Source organism: Rhodamnia argentea, chromosome 1 (genome assembly GCF_020921035.1).
Source record: "Rhodamnia argentea isolate NSW1041297 chromosome 1, ASM2092103v1, whole genome shotgun sequence".
In the NCBI taxonomy this organism is placed as follows: Eukaryota; Viridiplantae; Streptophyta; class Magnoliopsida; order Myrtales; family Myrtaceae; genus Rhodamnia; species Rhodamnia argentea.
The window spans coordinates 25,464,250-25,476,857 of record NC_063150.1 but is presented as its reverse complement, the minus strand read 5'-3'; the positions used below and the strand labels follow the sequence as shown (position 1 = coordinate 25,476,857).

At 40.4% G+C, this 12,608-nt stretch overlaps 2 protein-coding genes across 3 annotated transcripts in view; both read left to right on the top strand.

Moving 5' to 3' along the window:
• Window positions 1-12,608, top strand: part of LOC115728661 (disease resistance protein RUN1-like) — a 1,102,447-nt gene that overhangs the window by 786,342 nt on the left and 303,497 nt on the right. The window lies entirely within an intron of this gene.
• Window positions 7,864-10,702, top strand: LOC125313665. Its single transcript, XM_048273478.1, has 2 exons — window positions 7,864-8,156; window positions 8,467-10,702. Exon 2 carries the CDS (start codon window positions 8,522-8,524, stop codon window positions 10,364-10,366), a length of 1,845 nt encoding a protein of 614 aa, XP_048129435.1. The 5' UTR covers window positions 7,864-8,156; window positions 8,467-8,521; the 3' UTR covers window positions 10,367-10,702.

Genomic DNA, 12,608 nt, shown 5'->3' with positions numbered 1-12,608 from the left:
ATGTTCCGCGTTACTTTCGGCTTGATACCTCACATAAGTGGCAATTATGCGTCATAAACGGTTAAGAAATGGCATTGTGATCCAATATATTCTCGACTCGACCCCATTCTAAGAAGTCTTGACCAAGCTAAAATTGAGCTCGATATCTCGTACTCTTAACGAAGAAAAACAAAATCATAGTTGTGTCACGAACTTAGCTAATCGATGAAACATGATCGAGTTTGATTTTTTTTTTTTTTTTGTTTCTTTGGTGATGGTCGGAATGGATCGATCATCCCTAGCTAAAATAATTATTTAGGATAGGAGAAGAATGTGAAGACTTTTTCTTCCTCAGCTGAGCTCTTTTAGAACACCCCACTCTCTTCGATCAAGCACAGCAGAAAAATCCTTTCTTTCAAAGCTTGATTTGTTTCCTTTTCTTCGCGAAATGACTTCTCATTGTTCATACCGCTTAGGAAATTGTATTAATCGAATTTTTTCCACTGACAATAACAGTTTTGGTTAATGATAAAAATATTACTTGATTACTCATTTTTCTAAGCGGTAAAAAACGATTGAAATAATGAGAATATTTTCGATGATCGTTCTATTGCATAGGAAAATATAATAAATAATAAAAAGACAAATGAGCCTATGAATATCTAAAAATAAACTTCGGCACTTTAATTTTTTTTTTTTTTATGGATAAAGTTCTTACTGTAGAGGCTTATAGATTTTGCTTTTGAGAATTGATGTAAGTTGGTGGACGGGCCTGAATGGATCCAAGCCCGCCCTGGCGGAGGCCTCGGCTATGTTGAAACCCGACTGCCCATTTGTATTTGGGCCAAACCCGCCCACTTGTGGGTTAGTACTTTTTGCCTTTTTTGGGACAAAGGTTAGTGCTTTGATAACGTTGTTCTATTATTTTTCACAAATAGTCCCCAAGTGGCCTAATGTACAATGTCATTTTTGAACTTTTAATTTGTTCGATGTGGTCCATGAACTTTAGCCCAACGTGCAATGTTGTCCCTAAGCTTTTAAATTGTTCAATTTGGTCCTCGGATTTTTTGTACATGTTCAATTTAGATACCGAATTATGTAAAAAAATGTCCAATGTTGCCAATGAATTTATCTTAATGGAAAGATATCGTTGAATATTTTCTTATAGTTCGGAGACTAAATTGAACCTGTACCAAAAGTTCATGAACCATATTGAACAAATTAAAAATCCAAGGAACCAATTTGTGTCATTATCCCTTTTTTCTCTCTATTATGCTTGACATATAACATTTCTATGTAGATTGGCAAATCTTTTATGTGCACGGTAATTCTTATGTAACAGGTGAATTTGAAATTCAAATGATATGTCGATTTACACGAGTAGACATTTATGAAATGAATATCGAAAATAGTGCACATACTATTAATCACAGTTGAGAAGTAACTTTACGATCCTTTCCATCGTTCATTCCATCTTTTCAACTAGAAAATCCCCAGAGTCCTTGAGCAATCATACACTTTTTTGCTATCACAAGATTTTTTCTTCTTCCGGATACTGTTGTCGATCAAGGATAACAGATAATCTCTACGCGTTAAACGAAATCAACCTCTTTGACATGGTTTAAAGTAAGATAGTTCGCGCTAGCTATACGGCGGGCACGTCCTTGAAGGCTAAGTCACTTCACCAATTGGGAATAAGATCAACCAATCTTCAATATCTCTCTCTCTCTCTCTCTCTCTCTCTCTCTCTCTGAGTGGAAAAGGAACGGTTCATCTAGTAGAAAAATGCCATTTGAACGTCGCGAATTGGGGCTTCAGTGGGTTTGGTCTTGGACTCTTAACTATCAACCCATCTTTCACTCCAAGCAGTTTTGAGTGGAGAGAATCTATCAAGAGTCAAAGCAAGCAAAGTCTTCCACTAAGCCCTCATGATGAAGAGCTGCTTATGCTGACATTCGGTGAGGCATAACATAAACCAATCTCCATCTGGACGAAGATATCGAGGGAAAAAGTAGTTTGAAAGAGAGGGAAAGTAGAAGGGTGGACGTGGGGTTTCTTGATTTTTTTTTCTTTTTGGTAGGTGGGGTTGGTTTCCATTTTTTCAGCCTTTTTAGATGCTCCTGTCTTTAGGGTTAAGGTGTGATGTCTGGGTTATCTATCTGAGACTTAACTTTTGTGCCAAAACATCTTTGCTAAGATGAAGGATGAAGCCTAATGGATTTAAGTGCATTTAAAGCTCAGCCTCAGCCAAACCCTAATGACAATAGTGCTTGTCTACTTCAATAAATAGCTGTTTTGCATTTAAGCTGCTGCCTATCTTTATGTGTCTCAAGCTAGAGTGCGCAAAATCTTCCCATTTCATTTGGTTATCACCTACAAATGATAACAATCGGGAAAATTACCAAAAAAAAAAAAAAAAAATTTCTAAACCTATAACAATCATGTCAATTCAGTTATATACTTTTTTATTTTTGTCAATTGAGACTTAAATCTTTTTCTTTTATGTCAATTTAGTCCATCCGGCCAATTTTAACAGAAAATGCTGACGTGGAAAAAAAAATTTATATTTTTTTAATTTAATTTTTTCTTTTCTTTCTTTCTCTTTTTTTTTTTTTTTTTTTTTTTTTCCATTCCTTCTTCCTCTAGCTGGTCATCGGACCTCAACGGTCGGCCCGAGGTGAGGTCAACCTCGCTGTCACCGGGCAAGGCCCAACTTCGCCCGCCCCTATCGAGGCTTCACCTCGTGCGGCGATGGTGAGCTCGATCCTTGTGAGTGGCTAGAGAGATCGATCTTGCCGGCCTTTCGCAACCGGCTAGTGGAAGTAAAAAAAGAAAGAAATAAAATGAAAAAAATAAAAAGAGTTGAAAATTGTAAAATACTATAAAAAAAAAATTGTCCACATTGATGCCGATCATGCTTTATACAATGGTTGGCGTCTACGTCATTGATTTCCGATCAAATTTGATCAAATGGACCGAATTGGCACAAATACAAAAAGTTTAGGGCTCAATTGACAAAAGAAACATATATGACTGAATTGACACAATTGCAATAGGTTTAATACTATTTTGTAATTCTCCCAGTACTTTAATAAGTGTATAGTTATATTCATATATGCATTATCACAAATCTATTGTTCACCTAAAGTTTTCAAGTTTTGAGTTAGATTTTCTAGCATGATATTGATACATGATGTTTGTAGTGAGTTTCGATCAAATTTAACCTAATACGGGTAAATTATAGCCAAAAAGTCATGAAAAGATTATATAATTTGAAAGAACGAGGTGAGATGCCGAATAGAAATGTTCAAATAAAGCAGTGGAGACCTAGGTTAATTGGTGGTTTTGTACGTAGTACAAAAATTGGAACAACAAACATCATCGAATGAAAAATTTGGTACGATGGGGACAGACTTCTTGGGATCGTGTAGTTAGGATAAGACATAGTTATTTAGTTATTAGTTACAATAAGGATAATCTAGGTTGTATAATGTATCTTGAACATATCCGAGCCACCGAGTTTCACGTAACAAGAATTTCTATGCTTAAATATGTTTTCAGTTAACAAAAAATTAGGATTAAAGTATATTTTAGGCAAAAGACGTGATTATTTGTATTGAAACCTTCGTAGCTCTCATTTTAGTGTCCCAAATCGACAATGTCAAAAATTGTTGAATAAGCATCGCTAATTGACGTGGTGGCTCCTCCTTGTACAAGCTTCTAAGGTTCTGTTTTTCTTGCGAAAAAATAAATAATTTAAAAACATTAGTATGTATCCCTTAAAATAATTAGTCAATGAAAAATATTTTTATTATGGCAACAATTCATATCTAAAATATTTTCGTGGATGTTGAAAATATTTTTTGTTCATTCATTTTTTGTAAACGATACAACCGATCATTTTTGAGAAAATATTTTCCGAATTATTCATTTTTCGCGAAACAAACAGAGGAGCCTGAGAGAGAACCACTCTTTCGGTCCTCGAAGATTATGGAGTATTCATATGTAGTTCTGCTTTGTTTTTATAGCAACATTGGTCTTCCAACCGTTCAATAAAGAGATTTTTAAGTATGACCTTTTCGCACTAATGGCGCTGGCTTTTATTTAATATACACGTCTACAAGCAACATAGATGGTACTAATGGTTATAAGTGAAATGTCCCTTTTTTAGGCCGCTAAATATTAAAGAGTTGAGGTCGACACTTGATACCAACATAGCCTCCCCCCAACAATAAATGTAATAAATGTGATGGGAACGGGTTGGTATATTATTAAATTAGTACGAGCTTCTGTAAACTGTTAAAAATATTTTGATTGTCAGGCGGTGAGTTAAAACTGCAGGTAAAATTTTAGAAGTTACTCATGTTTTTTATGAGTAGCCTTATATACTTTGGCTATTTGACGGTGAGGGCGTGTTTCACCGTTAAACTACGGATTTTGTCGTTAGCAATTGCCGAGTTATCGACGGAGAGCTGCGGCCAACGCGAGATCGGTTCCACGCGAGCACGAACAGCGAAGTTTGTCTGCGAGCCGTTCTTTTTTTCTTTACTGCTTTTTTTTATTTTTTTTTCTTGTTGGTGCTTTGTTGGTTCATCTAGGTGGGATAGTTCCGGAGGTTTGCAAAAGAATAAAAAAATCGATCCAGTTTCCGATTCTAATTTAGTAAAATAGGTGAGTGTCATTCTAGTTTTTGATTTTAATTTATTAAAAGAGGTGAGTATCAATCCAGTTTCCAATTCCATATGTGGAGTCGCCCATCCGATCGGAACACGAAATCCTAATATCTTTTCTAATTCTCACCTCATCTCACTCTCGGTCACGTCCATGCAAGATCCTCTCGCTCAACTCTCTCGCCTCATCTCGCTCTCGATCGCCTCTCGGCTAAGCTTTCACCTTCGGCCCTCTATCATGGCACTACTGTCATGACCTCGTCTATGAGCCTCCCTTGGAGTCACAGCCTTGCTTCCCTCTTCGATTCCCTCGCATCCCTCACCTCATCTCTCAAACGATTACTATGTGGGTGTAAATTCGAAGAACCATATGATAAATGATATGTTCCTTGTCATCTTCATACCATATCCCCCGTTCTTGTGTTGAGTTCCGCATCTCCTGTTGCTATTTTCGGTCCTTTCTTCTATGTTATTGCTTTTGGCAATCTACTTAATCGTTCTGAGTACTTATAATCAAATTGTGTTCATACGGTCCTTCGATGGAAGAAGAAAGCTTGAAAAGTTTCTTAACCAAAGCCCGAAAATAGGTCCGATTTCTTGTTGGGTCCATAGAACTAGTTGACAGTTTCAATTCCCATTTTGTGGAACCATCCCTTATTTGACGGTTTCCGGTTCTATGGTGGGAATCGCCCACCTTAAAATCAATCACCCCTAATTCTATCCCACCCTCAGTCAAGGTGGATTACTCTAGTAGAGATGGATTACTCAAGCTTTAATTCGGCCTAAAACATGTATATCCCTGTTCAAGATGGGTTGCCAAACAAAAGATAAATCATTTATATCCACTTGAGTCAAATGGCCATTCCTCGTAAACATTCGGCCCTTTCATTTGTGGGATAATAGCATAAATAATTTCTAAATTTTGATCTAATGTGCAATGTCGTCTATGCACTTTTAATTTGTGTAATATCATCCATGAACTTTGGCCCAATATGAAATGTCGTCTTTATATTTTTAATTTGTTCAATATGATCATAGATCTATTGATAATGTTCAATTTAGTCTCTAAATTATATACAAATGTTTAAAAGTTCAGGAACTACATTGAATATTATATCAAGTTATATATCACAATGAATAAATTAAAAGTTCAGTGGTAATATTAAATATTATTTCAAAATTCAAGGGCTAAATTAAATAAGTTAAAAATTCGGAGGCGGCATAGCACATTGAAGCAAATTTCAGATTATAGATAATTTGTGTCATTTTCCTTTCGATTTTTTCTCTAGTGACTTTTGGATTTCGTTCATTTATCTTCCTTTTTTTTTTCCGGACAAAGAAAATTAATCGAAGTGACATAAAACAAAAAAAAACAAACAAACATTAACAGAAAGAACAGGTGGCATCCTTTTCGGCCACCGCCCCGGCGGGCCCCACAAAACACCCCCGCCACCGATCCAGCTCTCTTACAGTTCATGTGCGTGTCGGTTTTTGCATTATGCCGCCGCTCTCCCTTACGAGGATCCTGAGGGCACTTTCGTCCAAGTGGTGAGTTGGTTTTTGTCGTCTTGCTATGACATTAAATGATATAAAATTTGAAATATAATCCACCACATTACACGATATATACCGATACCGTGGACCGATCGTTATGATTTTCATCATTACTTGATAAAACGCTCTCCAATTTCAATGTCGGTGTCGACTTAATAGAGTGCTTTTCGCCGTTGGTGTTCTTTCCCTTCGCCTCCTACAACGCTTCGACATGCCAGCTTCTCGCCGCCCGCTCGAGAATTTCGCAACTTTAACATGTACGGTGTCGAGCATATGACTTACATCACTTCACTCAAATCTTGGGTAACTATCGAATCGCGACTTCATCGGAACGGATTCCTCGATTTCTAAAATAATAAAATCCAAATTAGGGTTGTTAATCCGGTTTGCTTTTACCTGATTTTATGTAATTGTTGGCCTTCTGAGGAGATTTTGCGGATGTGATTTTTTTTTTCCTGCGAAAATGCAAAAATTCATTTATTTCAATATTTCTGTCCTTTTTCCATAATAATTATGGAGCCCTACCGTTAAATGACGTCGTTATCATAGGACGAAGAGAATGAAGTCCCTTTTCCATGTAACGTGACTCCTAACTGTTTCACCTAAAGTCGTGCTATGTATTAACGTGTGGAATCATAATCACTGTTTTTGTGTTTTTTTTTTTCTTTTTTTGCTTTATTAGATTCCTAAGCAAACAATTATGCCTTAAAACTCTAGAGTTAATATAATAAAGGGTTAATACCATGGAAAACCCCAAACTGGTACACTTGTGACAAATTTACCCCAAATTATTTTTTTGACCACAAAAAACCCCAAACTGGCACACCTGTGACAAATTTACCCTAAACTGGTACACATGTGACAAATTTACCCTCCGTTAATTTTCATTAGATTTAACTATCAAATTGTTGATTTAGTGACATGTGATAGTTGACGGGTATACCAATATGGGGTTTTAACCCTCTATTTGTTACAGGTTTATCAATTTGAGATAGGCGATCTTCAGATCTGACAGGTGCGGTCTCGTGGAAGGCAAAAGCATTAGAGACGAGGTCTTCGAGCCATCGTCTTTCTTTGTAAGATTGAAGACTTGCTTTCCGTATCATTGTTACCAGGTTATCCCCATGGTCTCCTTGGTCGGGATCTTCGCCGGCCGCCTCCAAAGGCTTACCTATTTATGTCAAATCGTGAACCTCCTTCCTTCGATAGTCTCTTCTTGTACGATGACACCATCCATAGCGCACGGATGGGTGGAGCACCAAGGGTTGTGTCCTCCCATACCGTAGCGGACCAAAAGCCAAAACAAAGTGACGATTTAATGAGGGTGAATTTGTCACATGTGTACCAGTTTAGGGTATTTCGTGGTCAAAATAATTAGTTTAGGGTAAATTTGTCACAAATATACCAGTTTAGGGTTTTTGGTGGTAAAAAAAATAGTTTGGGGTAAATTTGTCACATATGTACTGGTTTGGGGTTTTTCGTGGTCAAAAAAATAATTTGGGGTAAATTTGTCACGGGTGTACTGGGTTAGGGTTTTTCATGGTATTAACCCTATAATAAAAGAGAACGAAATTTCCATCGGCATCTTGTCGTTGGCTGTTTCACACAACGGGAATCTCTTAAGACCGAGACAGAGAGACAGAGAGAGGTAGCTTAGAGAGAGAAGAGAAGTTTTAGTTTCTCTCTCCTGTTCTTGCTAGATTTCCTTCTTTACTCTCTCTCTCTCTCTTTCTCTGTCTTTCTCCCCTCTAATATCGGATTGCCACTGACAACGAAGAGAGAGAGGAACGAGAGGCTGCATCTTCACCTGAGCGGAAAACCTGCATTACATCCTCTCTCTCTCTCTCTCTCTCTCTCTCTCTCTCTCTCTCTCTCTCTTCTGGGTTTTCTTCGGCAGGTCTCCGGCAAGGAACAAAACCCCCCTCCTGCGCCATTGAAGGAAACCGAGACACAGTAAGTGGAATGACTGAGCACCCATCTCCCATTTCTTTGCGTTTCTTTAATAAGATCATCTCGAGATCACCGGGGTGAAGAAAAAAATATGTTCTTCTGTGCACGAATCGAGGCTTGTTGAGGGTTATTAAAGAAAGGCATTCTTGGAATGTGGCTGTTCTTGACTCTTGAGCGTTCTTGGGGAACTCTGTTGCACGTCTTGGGCTAAAATAAACAGACTTTACCTTTCCCTTTATTGTGAATCGTGAACCTTTTTCTTTTTTTAATCTTTTTTTTTTTTTAATCTTTGTTGTCTCTCTTGGGTGTGTAGCTTTCTTCGTTGCTGCTCTGCCTCTGGTGGTGGCGGAGGGTTTTCTTTTTTCCAGATGCCGGAAAAGGGAGCGAGCTCGCCCCCGCCGTTTCATAAATGGGTTCACCGGCCGAGCCCGGTGGTGCACTGGCGGTTCGGGGTGTTGAGCGCCTTAGTCTTTGTGGGCATGTTGGTGGTTTGGAGCATAGATGGGTGCACGATTAACAGCCTTCTTGACGCATGGAGGTTTAAGCAAGATTACGAGTCCATAAAGGTCCAAGGTTCTAATTCTGATCTATCGTTTGACCCCCATCAAAATCAGACCGTGACCCGTCAAGGGTTGACATCAAACGCCTCGCGACTTCCTGTTGATTTGTCAGACGATGTTCCCCAAGTCCCGGTCAATTTGAATGGTAGCTCAGATTCAGGTGGCTTTGTGGAAGACCCTCACCGGAAGGAAGAGAAAAATGTAGTGGATGTAGTTGTTCCAGATTGGGTTTCGTCCCAATTAGAGCCCAACTTCACCTCCAGTCTCCTCTCGAGGTGGCTGGCTCCTGGGGGAGAGCCTTGCAGGGAATCCAGGACGGAGGACATTTCGATTCCTGGGATAGATGGTAAGGGTTCGATTGAATTGTCGGCTGGGGCTGTTCATGAATTTGATTTCACTGCGTTGGATGGGGCGGGAAATTTGCGGTGTCTGGGCGGCGATTATTTTGAAACCGATCTTTCCGGTGAGTCTTGGAAGTCGAGGCCCCTGGTGAAGGATTTCGATAATGGATCTTATTCGGTCTCACTTCAGGTTCATCCAGATTTCGTGGGGGATTACAATCTGACGATCATCCTGCTGTATAGGCACTTTGAAGGGCTCAAGTTCTCGCCGGGCCGGTTCGTGTTTGATCGGGAGCTAAGAAAGGTCTCAATAAGGTTCTATAAGAGCGAGGTGAAACTGCCAGAGCTGCATCTTTGTGGCAAATCTGATTTTGGTAAGGATGTTTGGTTTGGCCGCTGGACCCAGCATGGCAAGAACGATGATTGCCAAATCAGCAATGATGGTCGTTACCGGTGCCTTGCGCCGGATTACAGGTGCCAGAGCCCGTGGTGCGATGGCTTGTTAAGCCTTTTAGAGAGTAATGGTTGGGTATATTCCGCACACTGTTCATTCAAGATATTTTCGCCTGATGCTGCCTGGAATTGCTTGAAGGGCCGGTGGATGTTCTTCTGGGGTGATTCGAATCACGTCGACACGATTAGGAACATGCTCAATTTCATCTTGGATTTGCCTGAAATTCCATTAGTCCCTCGAAGATTCGACATGAACTTTTCGAACCCTAAAGACGCTTCTCAATCTGTACGGATCACGAGCATCTTTAATGGCCATTGGAATGGGACCCAAAATTATGAGGGTCTCAACTCACTGCAGGATGAAGGGTTCCGCAGCTTATTGAAGAAGTACTTTTCGGAAGAGACCGTACCGGACACCATAATCATGAACTCCGGTTTGCATGATGGTGTCAAATGGAGAAACGTAAGGGCATTCTCGGTTGGAGCACAATATGCCGCCTCTTTCTGGGCAGAGGTGATGGAGGGGGTGAGGCAGAGGGGCTTGGTCGTGCCGAGGATTTTCTATCGTACCACGGTAGCTACAGGTGGCTATGCCCGAGCGCTTGCATTCAATCCTAACAAGATGGAGGCGTACAATGGGGTGGTGATTGATAAGTTCAGACAAGCCGGGTTGGTATCCGGCGTGATCGATAACTTTGACCTCACCTACCCGTGGCACTTCGATAACCGGTGCAACGACGGGGTCCACTACGGCCGCGCCCCGGCGAAGATGAAGTGGAGGGATGGGGAAATCGGGCACCAGTATTTCGTGGATCTCATGTTAGCTCATGTGCTGCTCAATGCGCTATGCTCGAGATAGGATTGGAAAAGGAAAAAAATTCCTCAAGTAGGAAAAAATTTTCGATACGTTCTGAGGAAAGAGCATCTGAGAACAGATGTTCTTGCACACGCCGCCAGTTCCTCAAAGTGCAGACATCGGCAGACTGCCAAGAGATGCAAGGGTTGTCTCGGCAGTCGGAGGCCAAGTACGTAGCAGTAGCAGTAGCATTACCCGGTGTGTTGGTTGTGCTTGTTAGCATGAAAACAGTCATCATTCTTTGATTTTTCCACCTTCCCTCGGTGTTTTCGGATGTATGTATACTATGTCATGTAACACACGATGCCGATATCTGTATAGTATGAGAAAAGTTCCTGATTGTTCAAGACTTGAGGCAATGTTCAGTTACTTCAAGCGTTTCAGATCAATCTCAGCTACACTCGAGAGCAAACAGGTATTATCCCCATTTTTCTCCCCCACCTTATGGCAATGTTCCGGATCTGCAAAACATGGAAAATGTGTAACGAGGGTGCTGTGGTCCCGGGACGAGTTTCGTTCGATGAGTTCATTATCTTGGATGTTCTCAAATTGTATGCAGTTGATTTTGGGATGTTATGTACAAGAATCAGCTGCTGCATAAGGTGTCTTTGAATCAGAAAAGAATGTCTCTTTTACTTGTGTCGTTTGCAAGGGCTGAGATAGGTTCTTTGCACCAACCTTATGCAATGACGTCCAGAGGGATGCGTTACTCCATAATCTATTACATGCAGTGATTTGGTCAATCTGTTAAAGATGGTGGTTTTTCCATGTTGGGCCCTTCATTCTTAGCGCTCAGACAGGTGTTTCGGGCCAATTTTTGCGCATCTCGACTGCTCCGTCTTTTCGGGCGATTTGGAAGCCGCATCCCTCCGCGTCGAGCTTGGTGCATTCGAGATTTTACTCCTAAAGGGCCCGTTTGTAATGTAGGAATATGAGCAATAGATGGGCTGGCCGAGCAAGTTTCAATGGTCCCCGAGTGTGAGCGTGGTTCACGGCAGAAACAATTTCATTGCTAGTCAAAACGGCTGGGAACGATTCCTAACATATCTTCGAATTTGGGCCAAACGGTGGGAAATTCACTTATTCTTCTTGAAAAACGATTTTTTAGAAACTAATACGCAAAAGTATCAAGTTTTTCGAGGGTAAAAAAAAAGGAGTACGAAGGAATATGAGCACGAATGAGTAGACCAACCTTGTTTTGCCGCAATGCTGAGCAATAGGCACAGGCAATGTAATGACAGAACTTGTGATATTTGGAGTGGCAGGACCGGCAAGGAGTCCAAATGAAGTAGAGCCCGGCCGATTTGCAAGAGGACAGTTCATCCAAAATCACATGTCGAGATATATAGACCCCGATCGAAAGATGGATCCAAAGAGCGATTACCCTTATGAACCGAACTGTACAAAAAACACACACCAGATAGTGCCTTTAATATTAAAAATAGGTTCAAATGGGCCCGATAAATAGACGTCTACTTACACTTGGCCTTATAACATCTCGTTGTATGGTCGGACATTATATACATATAACATATATCTTATATTACCTAATGTATAATGTCATTAAACGTAAAGCTTCTTAAAATCCGAAAATGAAACTGCACGCTCTATCCAAGAGGATACTCGAGAAAATTCCTTTGCCAGGGCCTTAAAAAAGTTTATGCTGCGTATCATAAGGTTAAGGATGTATAAAACTAAGTAATTTTACAAAATCAAGCGCACAGAGATGGGTTTTGCAGAAAAGAATCGCCTAGAGGTGTGGTTGGGATTTTCGTTTTCGGTTCAAGCCGGCGGCCTCACTGTGAGCTGGGGCTCAAATGCGATATCGAGAGCTCGAGCTCGAGCTCGCGACCTTGTTATACTTGGGCACCATGCGCGCGCGCGCACACAAAACACACTTGCGCACGCCCGCACAAACAGGCCAATTCTAGAGACGGAGGCCATGGTTTGGTGATGAGTCAGCCACGAGAAAGGCTTGGCTCGGTCACAAGGAGGGACAGTCCGCCGGCAACGACGGTTCATCGGTGGCGCAAACAGATGTTGCAAGTCTCTAATAGCAGATTTACAACGAGACAACAATTCCCTTTTTTATTTACTTTTTCTTATATATGTTATTTATATATTTTTTATTTTTATATAATTATTTCTTTTCCCTCAATCGGTCTTATTTTTATTTTATTTATTTTTGGGTTTATCGACCACCTAAAGGCGATGTTGATGTAACATTCAGGTATGCTTTCTTAAA